Source organism: Idiotropiscis lumnitzeri, chromosome 12, assembly GCF_059441095.1.
Source record: "Idiotropiscis lumnitzeri isolate Australia: NSW breed Sydney's pygmy pipehorse chromosome 12, RoL_Ilum_1.0, whole genome shotgun sequence".
Classification (NCBI taxonomy): Eukaryota; Metazoa; Chordata; class Actinopteri; order Syngnathiformes; family Syngnathidae; genus Idiotropiscis; species Idiotropiscis lumnitzeri.
Window position 1 is genome coordinate 2336105 of NC_142402.1, and position 18195 is coordinate 2354299.

Sequence of the window (18195 nt, forward strand, 5' to 3'; positions counted from 1 at the left end):
TGACCTGTTCAGGGTGTGGTGTCATCAGCTTGGGTATTGAGTGCTGACATTTGCCGCCCTACCTTGGCAATGTCTGCACAAGGTCCGACTGCATTTGTCAGTCACTTTGCCCATGGTCGATGTTCTTGTACCCACATGATTTTATGTGATGTATAATTAATTTTTACTTTTTATTAACTAACTGTATACTTTTTATTCTGCAACCTCCTAAAATAGAGATGCATAGAATTTGTATTAATATCTCTGTAATATTACATTTTTCCCTTTGCATACATTGTTTGCATTTTTTTAGTGGGGATATGGACAGAGCCCTCCTGTGAACAGCAAAATTCCACAAGAAACACTGCCCAAAGAAGGTCTATAATTGCCAACAGACACCATAAGATGGCAGCAGAGTGCAACATTTGTTCAAAACGCTTCTTTTACTTAATTCTCTGCCTCATAATTTTTTGGCACCAAGGTGGCAGCACGTTACGTTTTATTGCTTTGGCCTGAGCACAAAATCAGTGAATAATTTTTCAATGTATAGCCCAGGCTAGCTTCCCCCCAAAAGTGAAAATACGGGAGTTTGTGAATATTAATGTTACAAAATGTGAGGGTTTAAAGTTTTCAAATGATCAATTATCAACTTTCTCTGTTGTTTAACTGGTGAGAAGACACACAAGCTCAACGATGACGGCTTGAGCAGCTTAAGAATACACAATCGTGAGTTTCAAGGGACACTTGTACGAGCTTAACATTGTCAATCATATAATATGTTTGCATGTAAAAAATGACATCAGTACCAAAATGCACCCCCCAACAAGACGCTGTAGTGATTAAAGTTTTTTTTTGTGATGAGATAAACGACAAAGGGGCACTCCCCTTTTGGAGCTCATCTTGTTATTTTTTTCTGGTATCAGCGTCTACGTCACAGCAGGGAGGCAAGCGAGGTAATATTGCGCACTGAGTACAATGATAATAAAGGGCATTCTGATTCTGATTGCTCGAATTGTCAGTTCTGTTGTCTAAAATGGCGACCGATCACCACGAAAATGCAAATTATCACTCCTGCCCACTTTAAGATGTGAAAGTATAAAGGTGTTCTTTTTATTTTTTTTTTTTTTCAGAATCAGAAATCCCTTTATTGTCATTGTACTCAAGTGTGCAACGAGATTAGGGAAGAGAGTTCTGCACAATAGTTTGGATTTATTGCCATCAAACGTGAGCTCATTGTGAACACCACCACAAAACCCAAAATACCACGCCGATCGATTCTCTACTTGTACAGGCTGAAGCGGACAAAACCAAGAATGAGCACACAAACACTGACTAGTTATATTTTGGACATCAAGCTACACTAATCTTTTGTTAAGTGTGAGGAGGCAGCTGGGTATAGGTGTTCACGCCTCCCAACCCCCACGGGTAACAATGTATGTTCTTCGGCAGTGTTAAAATTAACAACGCTGCTCAGGGCAGTAATTTAGCTTTTGGTCGCTAAACAGACGACGTAAGCACAACGGAATTAGCTTGTTACAGGCGACTTGGTGCCGCAATGCCTGGCTGTTGCCATGCATGCACGTTTGCGTCATCATCGCTTGCAGCCAATTCATGAAGCTGTCAGAGTCGCGGCGCGAGTTGGCGTCGATTTCGGATTAACTCCTCATCGATGAACCTTTAAAAAAAAGCATTTTCATATACAGAATTGCAAAAATACAAAATTACACTTGACGGCAAGTAGTACTGTCGGTCTTGCCTTACATTTAACAACTTGAAAAAGGATTGCTTCCCTCGCAAAACGTCTTTCTCTCCCTTGGACTTATAAAATAATAGCTTTTATTGTTTTTAATGGTATAATGGCATTTTCATTCATGTTTGTAAATGTCACTGTACACCGTGAATAAAATCGCAAATAAAATAAAAATTAAAATATTTGACAGATAAATCGCAGGAGAATTTTCTTCTAAAATCGTTAAGCCCTAGCGGACACATGCATGTTTAAATGCAAACATGAAAGGAAAGCAGGTTGGCCCCCTGGGTGGGGAATTCCAATAAAAAAAAATCAATACAAATGGAACAATAAATTCGCAGGTAATGATTTGCACACATGGTGATTCCTGTTCCATCTCAGCTATAAAAGTTTAAATTACCATCTCAACATAATGCATGGGTTTGTTGGATATATGTATGGATAAAATATGGCATGTTTTGAAAGAGTTGGAATTGCAATTTATTACAATTAATCAATTTTAAGCTGTGATTAACTCAATTAAAATTTGTAATCGTTTGACAGCCCTAATATATAAATTATATATTGATGAACGTGTCCCAATATGTAATCAATATAGTTATTGCTATTCATTTGCCGGTTACAAATTAGCCGTTTTTGTGGCAGGCCTTGAAAAACCCAGATACAAATAAAGCCGATCAGTAGAGAGAATACAGAAATAGAGCCGCTCTCCTAGGACACGGCTGGAAGAGAATCCGCCAAGCATTTCACATTCCTGCTCGGGCCCTATTCACCCATCAACACGTCATTCTGTATAATGGTAAGGCAGCTGTCGACATCCGTCAGCTGAAAGTGCATCTATGAACATATCCAGTGCACTACACACCCACGCAGCACACACAGATGCAACAGAATCAGACACAAACCTAACACAGTTGGATATGTACAAACTTGCTTTCCAAGTACACTTGCATTGATATATTTCTGACATAAATGCTATTTGTTTCTCAAACTTTTCACATTAAATAAATGATTGAAAACCTAAATAAAATGTGTTTGGACTGATTTTCATACTTTCCATCTTTCACAGCAAGGAGTTGTGCATATTGGCTCGATAAAAAGGCTTGATGTGATTGTGAAGTGTTTATTACTAGTAAGTAATTGAATGACATTATTGTAGATTATCTAGTTACAAAAAGTTACATTTAAGTATTAACCAATGCTAGAAGGCAACAATTCCGATGAACCGTCTGGATAAAAACTAATTTAAAAAAAGAAAGAAAGAAAAAAGAAGATAGACGAGGCACAAACTTTATTGCAGCACTGAAGCATTTTGAAATTTCAAGACTTGCTTGGTCAAAATGGAGATAAAACATAAGCCATTTTAAAAAGACTGCAAAGTATGCACACTCATTATCAACTATCCATGCTGTAGCTTTGAAACCTGATTGAGAAGCTAATGTTGAGTCTAAGGTGTTATTTTCTTCCTTCCTATTTCTGACCAGTGACCACTTGCTTCAACTTTCACTGTGCTCTAAGTGGAATTGCAAATCCTCCCCAGTCCCCATCAGGTTGTGCCGAGCACCAAAGACAGCCGTTCAGTCCATCCGGAGACAGTGGTGGTGGCGGTTTCATCTTTCTCTCCAACTGCTTTCTTTCTTCTTGCACCACCTTCTTCTTTCCTTCCTCACTCATCTATTTTCACTCCTCCATTTTACCCATATCTGCCATTCTGATTGGAAGCCATTTTAAAGGGCCCCTGGCTGACGGAGAGCTATCGGCTTGGGTGACAAATTCGGATAAATCTGAAAGATTGGAAAAGCTTGAGATCAATGTACAAAGTCATCCATTAACAATTTTGAATAATTCATGTATTTGTTTATTATTAAACTTCAAATGTAATGTATCTACAGTACAGCGAAATGCAGTAGTAAGAACTAAACGCCAAATGAAACATGTTAACCCTGAATAAATTACATAAAAAAAAACTTTCCAAGTCCAGGTTTTTGAAACCAAGATAAATCATTAATGTGAAACCTGTGCAACTTAAGTGAAAAAAAATGTTGAGAAGGCAAACTAAGGATGTTCAATACTGTTTTTTTTTCAGACCGATACCAGTATGAGTATAAACTCTTTGAGTTCTCACTTCTACCGAGTAGCAATACGTGTAGTACTTTTGATATACAAAATTTGTTTTGACACAAAGACAAGTAAACTGGGACCAAAGCCCATTTTTCGGACGCACATGATAATTCGCAGATGCGCCAAACGTCTGCAGTATACTGTTGAGAAGGACTTACTCAATGTCCCTTTTTTCCCCCTAGAACAACCCAAAGATACTGCAGTTCTGTCCATTTGACAGCTTTTGGCTCATATTCTCCATCCAGGTTTGAAAAGGCGCTTTTGTTGCTCCTGATGTTTTGGCAGGTAATCCCCTCATTTACAAATGAAAGGTGGATAATCGTAGCCAGCAGAGTTATTAGAAAAGAATCTCTGTGTCATTTGACAGTGTACGGAGAAGAAAAGGAGTTGTAAAAAATCTGGGGTCTTCTTGTGTTAAGTATCAGTTGCTGGTATCAGCAGCCTCCATGAACACCCGATACCTTAAAATAAGACCAGTATCGTGCCAATACTGATACCTGGTATTAGTACTTGCCCACCCATAAGATAATGAGACAAACTTGAGCTTTTTAGACAATGCAAGCAGCAATGCGCAGCTCTCTGAACGAGTTATACCTTAATGCCCGATGAGGAATTATTTTCAAAGCTACTGGCATGTTTTGCATATCACTGGGTTAAATTGCTACAGCAGAGAAAATCCCTATGTGACAGATGAATATAGGACTGTGAAAGTGCATGCTCAAGCAAATGGCTTATTCGTGTTTATTCTTCAAAGTACAGAATCCAAGATATCTTTTGAAATACATCAAAGTTTAAATGTAGTTTTTCTATGGGCACTGTATCTGATTTAGTTCTGGAATTGGATGTATCTTGCTCCTTGTGTGCCTAAGTTGATCAACAGAAACAAGTGTAATGCGCCATATATATATATATATATATATATAAATATATATATATATATATATATATATATATATATATATATATATATATATATATATATATACATATACATACATACATACATACATACGCACGCACATGCGCACACGCACATGCACATGCACACACAAACATACATTTGTTATTTGTTATCATTTTAATACCCTACATGTTCAGCAGAGCAATGGCGTCTTAAGCATCTGGCTAACTTTGTCCTTGCAACATGACCGTTGTTGTTTTCACATTATGAAAAGCTTCAGCACTGACTGACTGGCTGCCTGTGAGTGTATATCTGATATAGTGTATCAGTTACTTGATTTGCCATTCAGCAAACATGGCCGGTCAGTCTGACCACTATCCAAATATTTGTGTCAAAAGAAAAACTCTATATTCTCCAAAAGCCAACTAAAAAAGCCTAAAATAAAGCAGTGCATGACATGATGTCAGAATATCATCAGATTTATTTTAATTGTGTGAGGCTTTAAAACAGTCAGCATCTAAGTCTAGATTTCTACTGAAAGTACAAGTGACACCATTCCAATTTTGTGCTCTCAAGTGGTAGTGTTTAGATTTGTGTCAAAGCAGTGGGAAGAGAAAACAAAAAGGTGCAATCTGGATGAGTCCTCCTCCAAATGTGGGCTTCCAATTTGAGATGTTTCAGATACCTGCCAGTGTTACCATTGCATCAGTAGATAGATGGGATATAGTATGGTCAATGTAGCCTGATGGCATCAAAATAACACAATCAGAGATGGGAGAACATCCCTGTCTATGGGTGCTGAGTCCCAGATGCTGAAAGACAGACTACAGCCTTTACCACAGATGCCTATACGTTCTCTCAGACCTGGCACATTCTGATGGGGTCCATCATGTTTCTCATATTCAGTCACGGCATTCTGTTTCTACGAATCAAATGTGGGTGCTTTGCTGCAGCTTCAGACATTTATTAAAAAAAAAAAAGTATGTAAAAACTATGACAATCATTGTATTCTAACGCTACGTTCATACTATGTTCCCAGTGGCCACATTAGCTCCATTTCAGGCCAACATGGAGAGAGCTGTATGGTTGTGAGACAACACAAGAGGAGTGATTTGAATTTAAACTGTCAAACCCTTTGGCACTGCAGTCATATATGCACACACAGTACATTATAAACTCGATATCAGCGGTAGGCAATTTCCAAAAATTTTGCTGGTTTGTCATTCATCAGCAACCAGGACACATTCCATCATCGTCAGTTCGTCATTTATTTCAAGTTAACTGTAATCGTCAGTCCGTCATATTACTTTCCAGAAATGGGCATTTTGTTCCTGGGACGGAATGCAGACTGATGTGCTGTCTGTTGATGGAGTATTGTGTGATGAGTTTCCGCATTCTTATGTGGTTAGTCCTACAGACAACATTAGCCCCCGCTGCGCCGACAGTTACTCGAAATACAATACAGCCTCCAGACAACTCAATCGTATCAATAATACTACTAGGAATAATTTGTGGAAAACAGCACCAATCAGCACACCAGAATGAATATCAGTATCATCAATTTTAGATCACGCCCCTTTAAAGCTTACTAGTTCATGAGCCAATCAGAGACCATAATCTTAATATGATTTTTATTTGCGTGACGTTAGAGTTTAACTGAAAAAATCATCCCTCCTCTCTGGCACTGTACTTGAAGCTTTTGACAGCCATTATTCAACCATGACGCAAAAGACCCAACAACACCCCTGAGAGTTTTTGCAATTAAAGCTAGTGTCAAATCTCCCTAAAGCATCTAAACAAATATTGAAAAAAATCTAGCACAAAACCCCTCCTACCTGTGCCGTCACCCTATTGAGGTGAAGGGTTTTCGGCGTCCCATTGATCTAAGGAGGGATCAAACAGAGTATGATTCATACTAATTTTGGACTACGTTTTTCCTTTGCTCGGACGCTGTCACCGAGACTGCTTTCTAGAACCCGGCCTGGAGGTGGGGTCGATGTTGAGTGCCTGGTGGCTGGACACAAACCAAAAGGGCAACCTGGGACCCCATTCTGTGGGCTCACCACCAAAATACTTGTGGGTAGTGTGTGCAGGGCGGTGGCTGAAGTAAGAGATTTTGGCAGTTTGATCGCTGGCCACTGAAGCTGGCCCTGGGGATGCAAAACTTCACACCTGTCTGGCAGAGAAGGAGCCTGAGCTATTGTGCAAGATCAAGAAATCCCAACTTGGTAGAGTCGGGCTCGCCTTCACATACAGCTTGGCTGGTGGTATTTGTCCTGTCGAGTGGTGTAGGACTCTCGCTTCCCCTCAGTAAGAGGAGCGAAACAGCTGGTATACCAGATGTTGGCGTTCGCCCCCGTGGAGAAGAGGGTAGCCTCCCTCCGCCTTCAAGTGGGGGGAAGGCCCTGACTGATTGTTTTTGCCGTGCGCCAAACAGCAGTTCACAGTATCCTTGGAGAGGGTGCTGGGAAGCGTTCCCGCCGTGTATGTGTGTGTGTGTGTGCGTGTATATATCTATCTATCTATCTATCCATCTATATATATATATATATATATATATATATATATATATCAGCGAACTTCAAGTGACCCATGTGGTGTATTGGCCCACACTGTTAATGTAATGTTTTTATTTATTGTTTATTACACTCACTATGTGTCCCTAAAGAGGAAATTTAATTAGGATGTGGAATAGATCACACCCATGCAGTCATGCAAGGGGAGATTAAAAGTGAAAGAGGTGTGCAAAGAATGCTGCGTCACTGTGTGGTGGGGATGCTAGCTTGCTCAAGGGCACCTTGGCTCCTCCATTTGGCGCCACCTTGTTGTGGTGAAGACGTTTGTGTGTACCAATAATCCTAGGATCTTAATAAAAATGACTTTTATTTGCAAAGGACTTCATGTTTCAGCAATATCAAAGTGCTATCGATTTAAAATATGGCTTCAATTTCCTCATGATATGCACAACCTCCTCTTGAATGATACTGGAGAAGTAGCAGAGAGGTTTTGAGGTATAAGACAGTTGTAGTGGAGAGGTGTGAGCATATTTTATAAACTTTCTGTCTGAAAAATTTCATGTGTCATTAGTTAAGAGGTTTGGTACTGCTGTTTAAGAACACACTACCTTCAACTTTGGCAGCTGTACCAGATTGCTGAGTGCGAGAAAGAGACTGACTAATATTATAAGTGGACGGGGACTGATTGTATGAGTCCACTGCGTCAGAGAGAGTGAGAAGTCCGTAGACCAGAGGTATTCAATTAAAAGTCACAGAGGTCCACGACTAAAATTTCTTCCAATTAAAAGGTCCGAACCAAAGTCCAACTTCCCTGTCTAGCCTATGTTCGCATTTTTATATAGTTTAAATATTTAGTCATTTTCAACAGAGCGCACTTATATACTAAATATTTAGCAATGTTCCCATTAAACACCTTTGCCAGGCGTTCATTTCACATTTAAGAAAATGTGGCTCCAGGAACCTAAGGGTGCCACTTCCAGAAAAACGGTAAAATATCTCCTGCAGAAATATATCAAGTGCTAAGCATTGAGTTAAGATTTTTTACCTTTTTTTCTTAAATCAAAGAGTTATCAGCCTAAAAAAAACGGAAAGCCTAATTATCCAAGTAAAACAGGTCAACATGTTCAGTACACAATCAATAAAAATGGCTGTCGTCATGAAAAACTAATTCAAAATGAGCTTTGACACCACTTTTTCTTTTGAATATTTTTTAACTTCTCTTAATGAGAAAAATGAGTTTGTGACTGCCCTGTCAGTGACTTAAATCTGGGTTGGAAGGGAGTCAGGGCCATTGGGATTTGGTAGATTATTTCACACATCTCAGCTTTGTGTTTTCCTTTAAATAATGTTGGTGCAACCGCATTTAAGCACTCCTTCACAACTTCCTTTTTTTTGTTTCCCCAAAATCCATGATACTTTTAGTGAACATTTGTTTGCATGGCGCTGGGCTGTAAACGAAAATGTAAAAATCTGTTATACTGCACTCGAACTTCGATGTTTTTGCGTGCGCTCACCTCAAACTTCAGCGGATAACTTTGCACAAAAGGGCGATGCTTTGTTTTGTAGTGGCGCTTCGCAATGTTGCGACGGTTTCGGAGCATATGTTGCACACTGGTTTTGAATTGGCTGCAGCCAGAACGAAAGTAAATTTCTCCGTCCATCCATTTAAAACAACACGCATCGACCTTGCTAATTTTTTAGCAAGGTATACTGTCAGCAGCACTCTCTTCCGGTCTGTTGCGCAATTGGCAGTGGATCGTAAACAAAAGATTTGATTGGCTCAAATCAGTGACGCCTTTTCCGTATTAACTAGAATTGCAGCGTCAACGTTTGCGAATGCGCCCCGAAAAAAAATCATCATAGATTGGTCATGGGTCCGGTCCGAACCATCTGTCGTTCCGGATCCGGACTGCGGTCCGCCATTTGGTGATGCCTGCCGTAGACTAAGAGGAAAGTTACTGAAGGTCCAGAACCAGGGGCAGCCAGATTGGTGTCTTTAACGTCTCTGAAATGAATCTGTTGCCTGCATTTGATGAAAGGGGAATCACCAACTTCATACACGAGTAAGTTGCTGATGAGGCGGATTGAGTGATGACTAGATCCAACGTTTCCCCAAGAGTGCGTGAGGACATTATCATCATGGAGGGCGTTAGTTGGAGCTAACTGCTGGCCGAAGGCAGGGCAGCTGAGCAATGCCAAACGTATCCAGTTTGAAGTGCCTCTGCAATGTCACATGTACATCAGGGACAGTGCCTCTGGTTTGGAAGACTTGGATGGTGTCCTCCCTTTTTAAGAAAGGGTACCTGATGGTGTGTGCCATTTATAATTCTTCCTCAGTAAGGTCTATTTGGGAGTACTGGAGAGGTGGTTCCGTCAGGAAATCCAATCTTACATTCAGGAGCAGCAGTGTGGCGTTCAAGTTAGCCCTTGAACAGTGCATTTTGCAGGGTTCTGGAGGGTGCATTGGAGTTTGCCCAACCATTCAACATGTGCTTTGTGGACTTGCAAAAAGTGTTTGACTGTGTCCCTCAGAGAGTCCTATGGAGGCTGCTCTGGGAGTGTGGGATACCAGGCCCCTATATACTGGCTATTGATCCTTGTACAACTGACATCAGGGTTGGTATTCCGTCCGTATTGCATACAATAAGTGATGTATTTCCAGTGAGGGTTGGACTCCACCAAAAAAGAGCTATCTCAAAGATACGGTTCATAATCTGTATGGACAGAATTCCTAGTTGCAGCCGCGATGCTGAGTTGAGCAGAAAGGCAAAGCTTTCAATTTATTGGTGGATCTGTGTTCTCACCCTCACTCAGGGTCATTAGGTATGGATAGTGACCAAAAGAAAAAAGATCACAAATAAAAAATGGCTGAAATTAATTTCTCCACAAGGTGTCGGGTTTTCCCTGGAAGATACAGTATTATGAAAGTCTTAGTCATCCAGTAGGGGTTCAGAGGAGTACAGTCAAAGCTGCTCTGCATCAAGAAGAGCCAGATTAGGTCATTTGGTTTGGATGCCTACTGGACGCCTAGCTGCTTAAGCGTTCTGGACACGTCCCGCGGGAAAGAGGCTCCAGGAAGACCCAGGACCTTGGTTGTGGAGAGATAATCTGGGATTGCCAATTTACTCTTCTGCCCGTGTCACCCGATCGATTTTGTAGTAAAAATGTTTGTAATTAACCAGAAGGTCGGAACAATTTGACTTTGGAAATTCACATATAATGGTATTACTAAAATTGAGTTGACCTATCATTTTCAGAAATTTCAAGATTAAAATATATGCACTTTCTTGTTACTTACCCGAGATCAAATTTGGTCAAGTCAGGAAATGGACAAAAATAATGGCTAGACCAACATTTAATAGCATCACCAAAGCCACCAAGATAGAGTTGGGACCCTGCGGAAGAATTGAAATTTGACTTAATGGCAATGAAATGTAATGTCTGTATTGATTGTTCACAATTGCATCATGCTGGATCACGCTGGTACATTTTTCAAATGGTTGGATGTTTGATTTGTCTTAATAGCTCAAGTTATATATATTTCTTACCTAAAATGACACCAGGGGCTGGATTTACTCAGGATTTGTATATACAAAAATGAACTTGAATGCTCACGCAAAGAGATGTTATCCCTCAACCTGTGGACTTTTCTAGAGGTTTCTTTTTTTCCCCAAATGGGGTTTTGAGCTGTTCCTTGCCCGGTTGGTGCGTTAATATCAGGGGACGTCGCAGATCTTTGACAACTGTAAGCCTGTGAAGCCCTTTGAAACAGTTTTGTCACTAAGGGCTATACAAATTAACTTGACTTGGCCTATAGAAGCACTACTATCTGAGCGAAGCCAGAATTGCATCACCGAAACAAGAAGAATTGTACTGTTCACTTTGCATGTTCTGGTTGGCATACATGCAAACAAAGGTGGTACAAGTTGCGAAGGCTGATTTTGCATCCTTAAATACTGTGTCTGAAAAAAAGGTGCGAAATACAATTTTTTTCAACAATGCAATTTTGTAGCTTCCAAATGATCTAAGGGCTGGTTTAAAGTCATAAGAATGGGTTGTGTCATATAACCCATGACAAAACTATGTTGTATATCCAGGCAAGGCTATTTAGAACAGATTTTAATTTGCACTGAACTGGATGCATGTGGGTCATTTTAGCACATGGTGTCAGCTGCTCTCACATTTTTGGGTTGTACTGTTCGAAGCTTGAAATGCTCGATAGGCAGATATTGTACTTTCAGTTCCCATATACTTGTATAAAGTTAACTCAAACAAAACTTGGCTTTTGCCAGTTGCTGGCGTTCCCCTAATGATCAGAGCAATAGATTTCTTTTTATAAAAGGCTTGTTTGCCTCTTCCACTAACACTTCCAAGTCCATCTCTTCAAACATAATTTTGTGTTTGTGGAGAGATTCCAAATTTTCAATGGTTAAAAGCATTTATGTTACCAAAATTAATCTTTTAAATTGCGAGGTCACCACCACCTTTACACCAATTGCCAACAAAGTGCGAGCAAATTTACAGTGAGTGAACACGCAATTTAGTGCCGGAGAGTTGGTATTTTAGCAACAAAAACAAAATAAATGTAATCTTATATATACCAAAAGAGCCTGCCATCTCTTTGGGTGAACATGCATTTTAGCACCCACTGTTTTGGGCCTGAGTTAAACAGGTTGTAGGTGAGAGAACCTTTCCAATCATACTATGTCAACACTTACCGACTCCTCCTCAACGATATTGGGGCTAATTTCCACACTTGCTTTCTTGGTTTCTGCAAAACTCTTTGGTTTGTTTGATTCCATTGCTTTTGGCTTGGAAGACTCTAGAGCTTTGGTGTTCTCTTTTGGTGGGACTGGCAAAGGACTGGGCATGGGCGAGATTTTTGGTGCTGGTGCCCAAACTCGCATGGTTGGGGGCAGCGAGCGCGCAAGGCTTGATGGGTGAAAATCATCTTCCACATCAAGTGGTTCTTCTGGTGGCAGTATCTTGACATCCTTGACATAGTAACCATGATATTGGCTGTGGATTTGTCCATTGTTAGGGTTATCACTATTTGGTACGGCTGGTTTAACAGATGAAGATTCTGCATCCTGCCTCACTTCCTGTCTGGGAATGAGTTTCGATGCTGCATTTGTAATCCCTGGTTCGTAAAAAGAAGAAAAATGTCACGTGTAGCCTAAATATGTCAAACAATAAACAAACACATCATATTGCTGGTCTAAATACTATAAGGAGCACTGACAAACATTCACAACCTAAGTTCCAATGTTTGTTCCATGTAACTGTATTAATTAATTCCCAACATTCTATTCTGTTCATTTAATGGCTTTTCTCTTGGGGGCACTGCTTCAGGTAAGTATGTGGATTTGAGATTGTTTTGGTTAAGAAGATTTATATGCTATATGCTGCTAGCGCGGTCAAATCTGCCCAGTCCTTTCAGAATCAGTACTGTTTGCCCATGTATCTCAGACTACATTCGCAATGGAACTATTTAACTTAATTGGATTTTAATGACATCATCAGAGCAAAACTTTTCTGTAGCGATTTCTACACTCAATACAGCGGGGTGCAAAAGTTGATCTATAGTAGAGGTATTCAATTAAAAGTCACAGAGGTCCACGACTAAAATTTCTTCCAATTAAAAGGTCCGAACCAAAGTCCAACTTCCCGAAATGTCTAGCCTATGTTCACATTTTATATAGTTTCGATATTTAGTCATTTTCAACAGATCACACATATCCTAAATATTTAGCAATGTTCCCATTAAACACCTTTGCCAGTCAAACAAATATAAGGCGTTGATTTCACATTTAAGAAAATGTAGCTCCAGGAACTTAAGGGTGCCACTTCCAGAAAAAACAGTAAAATATCTCCTGCAGAAATATATCAAGTGAGTTAACATCTTGTACTTTTTTTTCTTAAATCAAAGAGTTATCAGCCTAAAAAAATGGAAAGCCTAATTATCCAAGTAAAACAGGTCGACATGTTCAGTACACAATGAATAAAAATGGCTGTCCTCATGAAAAACTAATTCGAAATGAGCTTTGACACCACCTTTTCTTTTGAATATATTTTTAACTTCTCTTAATGAGAAAAATTAGTTTGTGACTGCCCTGCCAGTGATTTAAATCTGAGTTGGAACGGAGTCAGGGCCATTGGGATTTGGTAGGTTATTTCACACATCTGGGCTTTGTGTTTTCCTTTATAAATAATGTTTGTGCAACCGCATTTAAGCACTCCTTCACAACTTCCTTTTTTATGTTTCCCCAAAATCCATGATACTTTTAATGAACATTTTGCATGCCGCTGGGCTGTAAACGAAAATGTAAAAATCTGTTATACTGCACTCGAAGTTCGAGGTTTTTACGTGCGCTCACCTCAAACTTCAGCGGATAACTTTGCACAAAAGGGCGGTGCTTTGTTTCGGAGTGGCGCTTCGCAATGTTGCAACGGTTTCGGAGCATATGATGCACACTGGTTTTGAATCGGCTGCACCCAGAACAAAACTAAATTTCTCCGTCCATCTATTTATAACAACACTCATCGACCTTGCTAACTATTTAGCAAGGCATACTGTCAGCAGCACTCTCTTCCGATCTGCTGCGCAATTGGCAGTGGATCGTAAACAAAAGATTTGATTGGCTCAAATCAGTGACGCCATTTCCGTATTAACTAGAATTGCAGCGTCAACAATTGCGAATGCGCCCTGAAAAAAATTCATCATCGATTGGGCATGGGTCCGGTCCGAACCATCTGGTGGTTCGGATCCGGACCGCGGTCCACCATTTGGTAATGCCTGATATATAGTTATAAAAGTAAAAATAAAACATACATTCATTCGAAGGCTATCTGTTTTCTTTTAAGAAATTATATAAACCATGTAAGAGAAGGCCACCATTTGGTTAGTTTTTTTTAGTTGAGTTTGGCATGAACATGGCCATATTGTGAACACAAATTGGGAAGAAATTGCAAGTATGATCAGGGTTTTTGTTTACCCATATGACCACGTGTTCAAATAATTTTTTTCTGGTTCATGGAAAACCAACAGATTGTGATTATGGGGAGTGGACATTTCCACTGATGCCACATTGATCAGTCAAACATGTTAACCTCAGTAAATGTTTTAAGACTTTTTACCTTGGTCAATGTGCCTTCCAAGCTTTGTGAAACTCATTTTTTAATCTTTTTTACCTTTTCATAGCAAAAAAATAAATAAATTATTCGTCTGAACAAAAAAGACATGACGGATACAATTCAAGACAACCGCTGCTTTGAAAAAAAAAAAAAAAGAAACAAACAAAAGGTCAAGGTGCTGGACGAGCCAAGCATGTCTCCAGACCTAAACTCGATTGAGGATCTGTGGGGCATCTATGCTACCTACTTCTATCTTGATCTGGTGAAGGGCAAGAGGGTTCAAGGCAATGCTTTTAAAACAAAGGTGGGCGTTGAAAATATTGACAGTTGGCGCAAAATATAGACATTTTCACTTAGAAGTGTACCCACTTTCATTGCCAGTGGTGAGACATGAATGGCTATGTGTTATTTTTAGAGAACAGAAAATGTAGTATTATACGAGTTGTAGTATGCTAACAATGTAGCAAAGTCTCATTTCTTCAGTGTATAGTATCCATCAGTTGTTGTTCATGTTTAAAACACACTAACGTTTTGAGCATCAAACTCTTACTCATATTGTCCGTTCAAAGTTGGACTCCCTAGAATAGATCATGATCAGGGAAACCCGCTTATTTCTTCCACCATGCAGGAAATAGCAATGTTGCTAATAGCCAATAGGCCACTAAGGGTCCGCATGCACCCCCCACATCCGCAACAACTTGAAGTCTTTAAGTCGAGGCCTTTAGGAAGTCAAAATCAATAGATGCTAGGTGCTTTCATTTCTAAAGTGTTTTCCTTTATTATTTTGATGTGCATGTGTGTGGGCAATACAAGCAAACAGAATATCCACCAGCTATGTTGGAACGAAATTCTTCTCTGATCATTTGAGTGAAGCAGCCCACCTTCAGTAATACAGTTGTGGTAACTAGTAGGGTCAGGTTTGTCCGGTTTGGCATTATGGGCACGCTTCCATATCCCAATTTGTTTGATTTAGTATGTTTAGCGAACAGCTCTGACACTGGAAGAGAGGTCAGACTGATCTCATTTCTTCAGAAGTCAAGTGTACCTCAAGACATTCATTTTTGTTGTGTGTCTGCCTCCATACAAGATATATGAAATATTCTAATAAGGCAACAACTCGCTCGGTTTTCTCCACGACTCACTGAATTCAGCAAGCGATGCATGGAATTTCTAATGTTTCTCCAACAGCTTTAATGGTTTGACTGTTCCCTTTTCAACAGTTATTTGACGCCGCCCAGTCACATTCAATGGGTGAGAACCGGTACTCCCGCCCTTTAAGCAGCAACACACTATCCAGCAACGCCTCCAGCAGCCACAACGATGAGCGGGTTTGACAGAGGACTGACGGGGGACAGAGGGAACAGGTTTTTGTGGCAACACCCAGGCAGGGGAGCACTGTAGAGGGCAGGGGTGCGGAAAAGACAGAAGCCTCTGGGCCTCCCCAGAATATTGAATATTAAATATTGTATTGTATTGCATTTCTTTGTTTCCTTGTATTGCCCACACACATGCACATCAAAATAAGAAAGAAAAAGCATTGAGCACATATTTACTTCAACATCCTAAAGCCCTTGCAACGGCTAGTCACAAACTGTAGACGAAAAAACTAACAAACAAAACAACAATCAAACACATTTTACCTTCATTTAGAGGCACAGCTGTTGAGGTTTTATTTACTTGCCCAAGAGGCTTTGGTGGAATGACAGTGGGAGATGGTTTACTGCCAAAGACGGTCTTCTTCATGGTAGTTGGTGAGGGAGTGGGGCTGGGGGCTGGGCTCTGAGATGGCGAATGCGTTGGTGTTGTGCCTTTCCGGTAGAAATGAGGGCTACTTGATGGCAATTTTTCCATTTTACACTCCTCAAGAACATCCTTCACCTCCACTGGTATATTGAATTTCTGCCGTATATAGTCGGGGCCTGCAACACAGTTTCCAAAACGTAATCATACACATGAAAGCTATCCAACATTGCTATTTAGGGACTATGGGTTAAACTGAAGGTACATTTTATTATTCATAGTGTAAAATAGCTAAGTTAAAGTGTCATCTGCGTCGTCCATCACTTCCAGTTAGGACAGACAATCATGCAAGGATTTGAGTTTTGCAAAACCATTTTGAAATAGTCACAGGGTTTAGCCGAGAAATTCTTGAGTGGAGAATTTGGCACTTGTTTTCGTGTGTGCGCCTATGAATCAATGGCTCACAACACTTATGTTAATGTTCTCCTTTATTTCAATTTTAACCCATGTAACGATAAAGGCCACTCGCCAGCTGAACACCTTTACAAGCCTCCAAAAACCTTTTTCCTTATCAACAGTGAATTTGGTGCATCTCACAGGTTATCAAATTCTGGTGAAGTACGTCTCTGCCATCTCTCCCAGAATCCTCACATTCCTACTTCTCGTGACACTCTGCAACTGCAAAGGGCCTTGTCCTAACTGAACACCCATGTGTATGCAAATTTGATAATTGATTTGATGATTTATTATAAATTGCAAATTGGGTTCATGTGTTTCATGTCTGATTGTGTTCTTCAATGTGCAATATATGGATTAATTAATTGGGAGAAGAGTTACAGCTTTGATTTACAATGTAATTTTCTTCTAAATCCCTCGTGGTTGATTGATTGAACATTTGTAAAGTTACATTAAGTTTTATTATACGCAACATGTAATTTTAGAATATATTACCAAAAATGTGGCCGTGATTAACTCTAGATCCCCTTTTCATTTATTTCTGCAAAATTCTACAGGGTAGGTTTGTCCACAAGTACCCTCCCTAACTTCACATAAGCCTACAACAGGGGCCTGACTTGTAGTCTAAAGCTGAAGCAGCTTCCTGCCTCTCGCGCTCTTTTTGTGGCTCTCTTTTGTGGCTCTCTTTTGTTCCCGTTCTCTCTGGTCCCACTCTCTTTTGTGCCGCCCTTTTTTGTGCCATGTGCTCCTTTCCTTATCACATGGGTGCACAGCCAGGGACCTTTGTTCTGGCACGTGCTGTTTTTCAAGAATCTTTCCACTATGAGCTGATTTAAGTGGTCACTGGTCTCGGTGCGATGCAGTGAATCAAATGACACAAGATGCATGTAAAGGAGCCGAGCCTATTGAAACTGTTGGCCACAGCAAACACTCAGAACGCTGTCCAGGGCTCCTCCGCAGGAGGGCTTGAGACATTAAGCAGCCTAGTGTACCATGCATTGAGTTTTCATTTTTTCTTGGACTTTTTCATTTTTCCATTTTATCTCCAACTGTTCCTGACACCTCCTGCCTTAACTACTTGGTCAGCTCGACTGCATGGCTCGAATCAGGACGACCTCCTTACCCATCCCATGGACAATCAGTGAGTGCAAATTATCAGAGTCGTCTTCTTTTTCTTACGGTTTTTCCCATCACGGGTCGCCACAGTGAATCAGCTGCTCCCATCTAACTCTGTCCTCTGCATCCTCTGCTCTCACCCCAACTACTTTCATGTCCTCTTTAACTACATCCATAAACTTCCTCTTTGGTCTTCCTCTAGACCTCTTGCCTGGCACTTGGAAACTCAGCATCCTTCTGCCAATATACTCGCTATCTCTTTTCTGGACATGTCCAAACCATCTCAGTCTGGCCTGTCTGACTTTATCTCCAAAGCCCCTAACATGTGCTGTCCTTCTGATGTACTCATTCCTAATCCTATCAATTTTAGTCACTCCCAAAAAGAACCTCACCATCTTCATCTCTGCCACGTCCAGCTCTGCCTCCTGTCTTTTCTTCAGTGGCACTGTCTACAGACCAGACAACATCGCTGGTCTCACCAC

General features: G+C 40.4%; 1 protein-coding gene across 2 annotated transcripts in view; it reads right to left on the minus strand.

Annotated features, from left to right (window-relative positions):
* Window positions 1-2920: 2920 nt before the first annotated feature.
* jph1b (junctophilin 1b) overlaps window positions 2921-18195 on the minus strand; it is a 57839-nt gene continuing 42564 nt past the window's right edge. Inside the window, exons 4-7 of one of the 2 annotated variants that reach the window (XM_088310529.1) lie at window positions 16042-16320; window positions 11986-12407; window positions 10566-10662; window positions 2921-3513 (exon numbers count right to left, since the gene is read on the minus strand). In XM_088310529.1, coding sequence (XP_088166655.1) covers window positions 10582-10662; window positions 11986-12407; window positions 16042-16320 — 782 coding nt within the window. In that variant the 3' untranslated portion in view covers window positions 2921-3513; window positions 10566-10581. The remainder of the gene's footprint in view (window positions 3514-10565; window positions 10663-11985; window positions 12408-16041; window positions 16321-18195) is intronic. The other variant, XM_088310530.1, reaches the window with a different exon arrangement.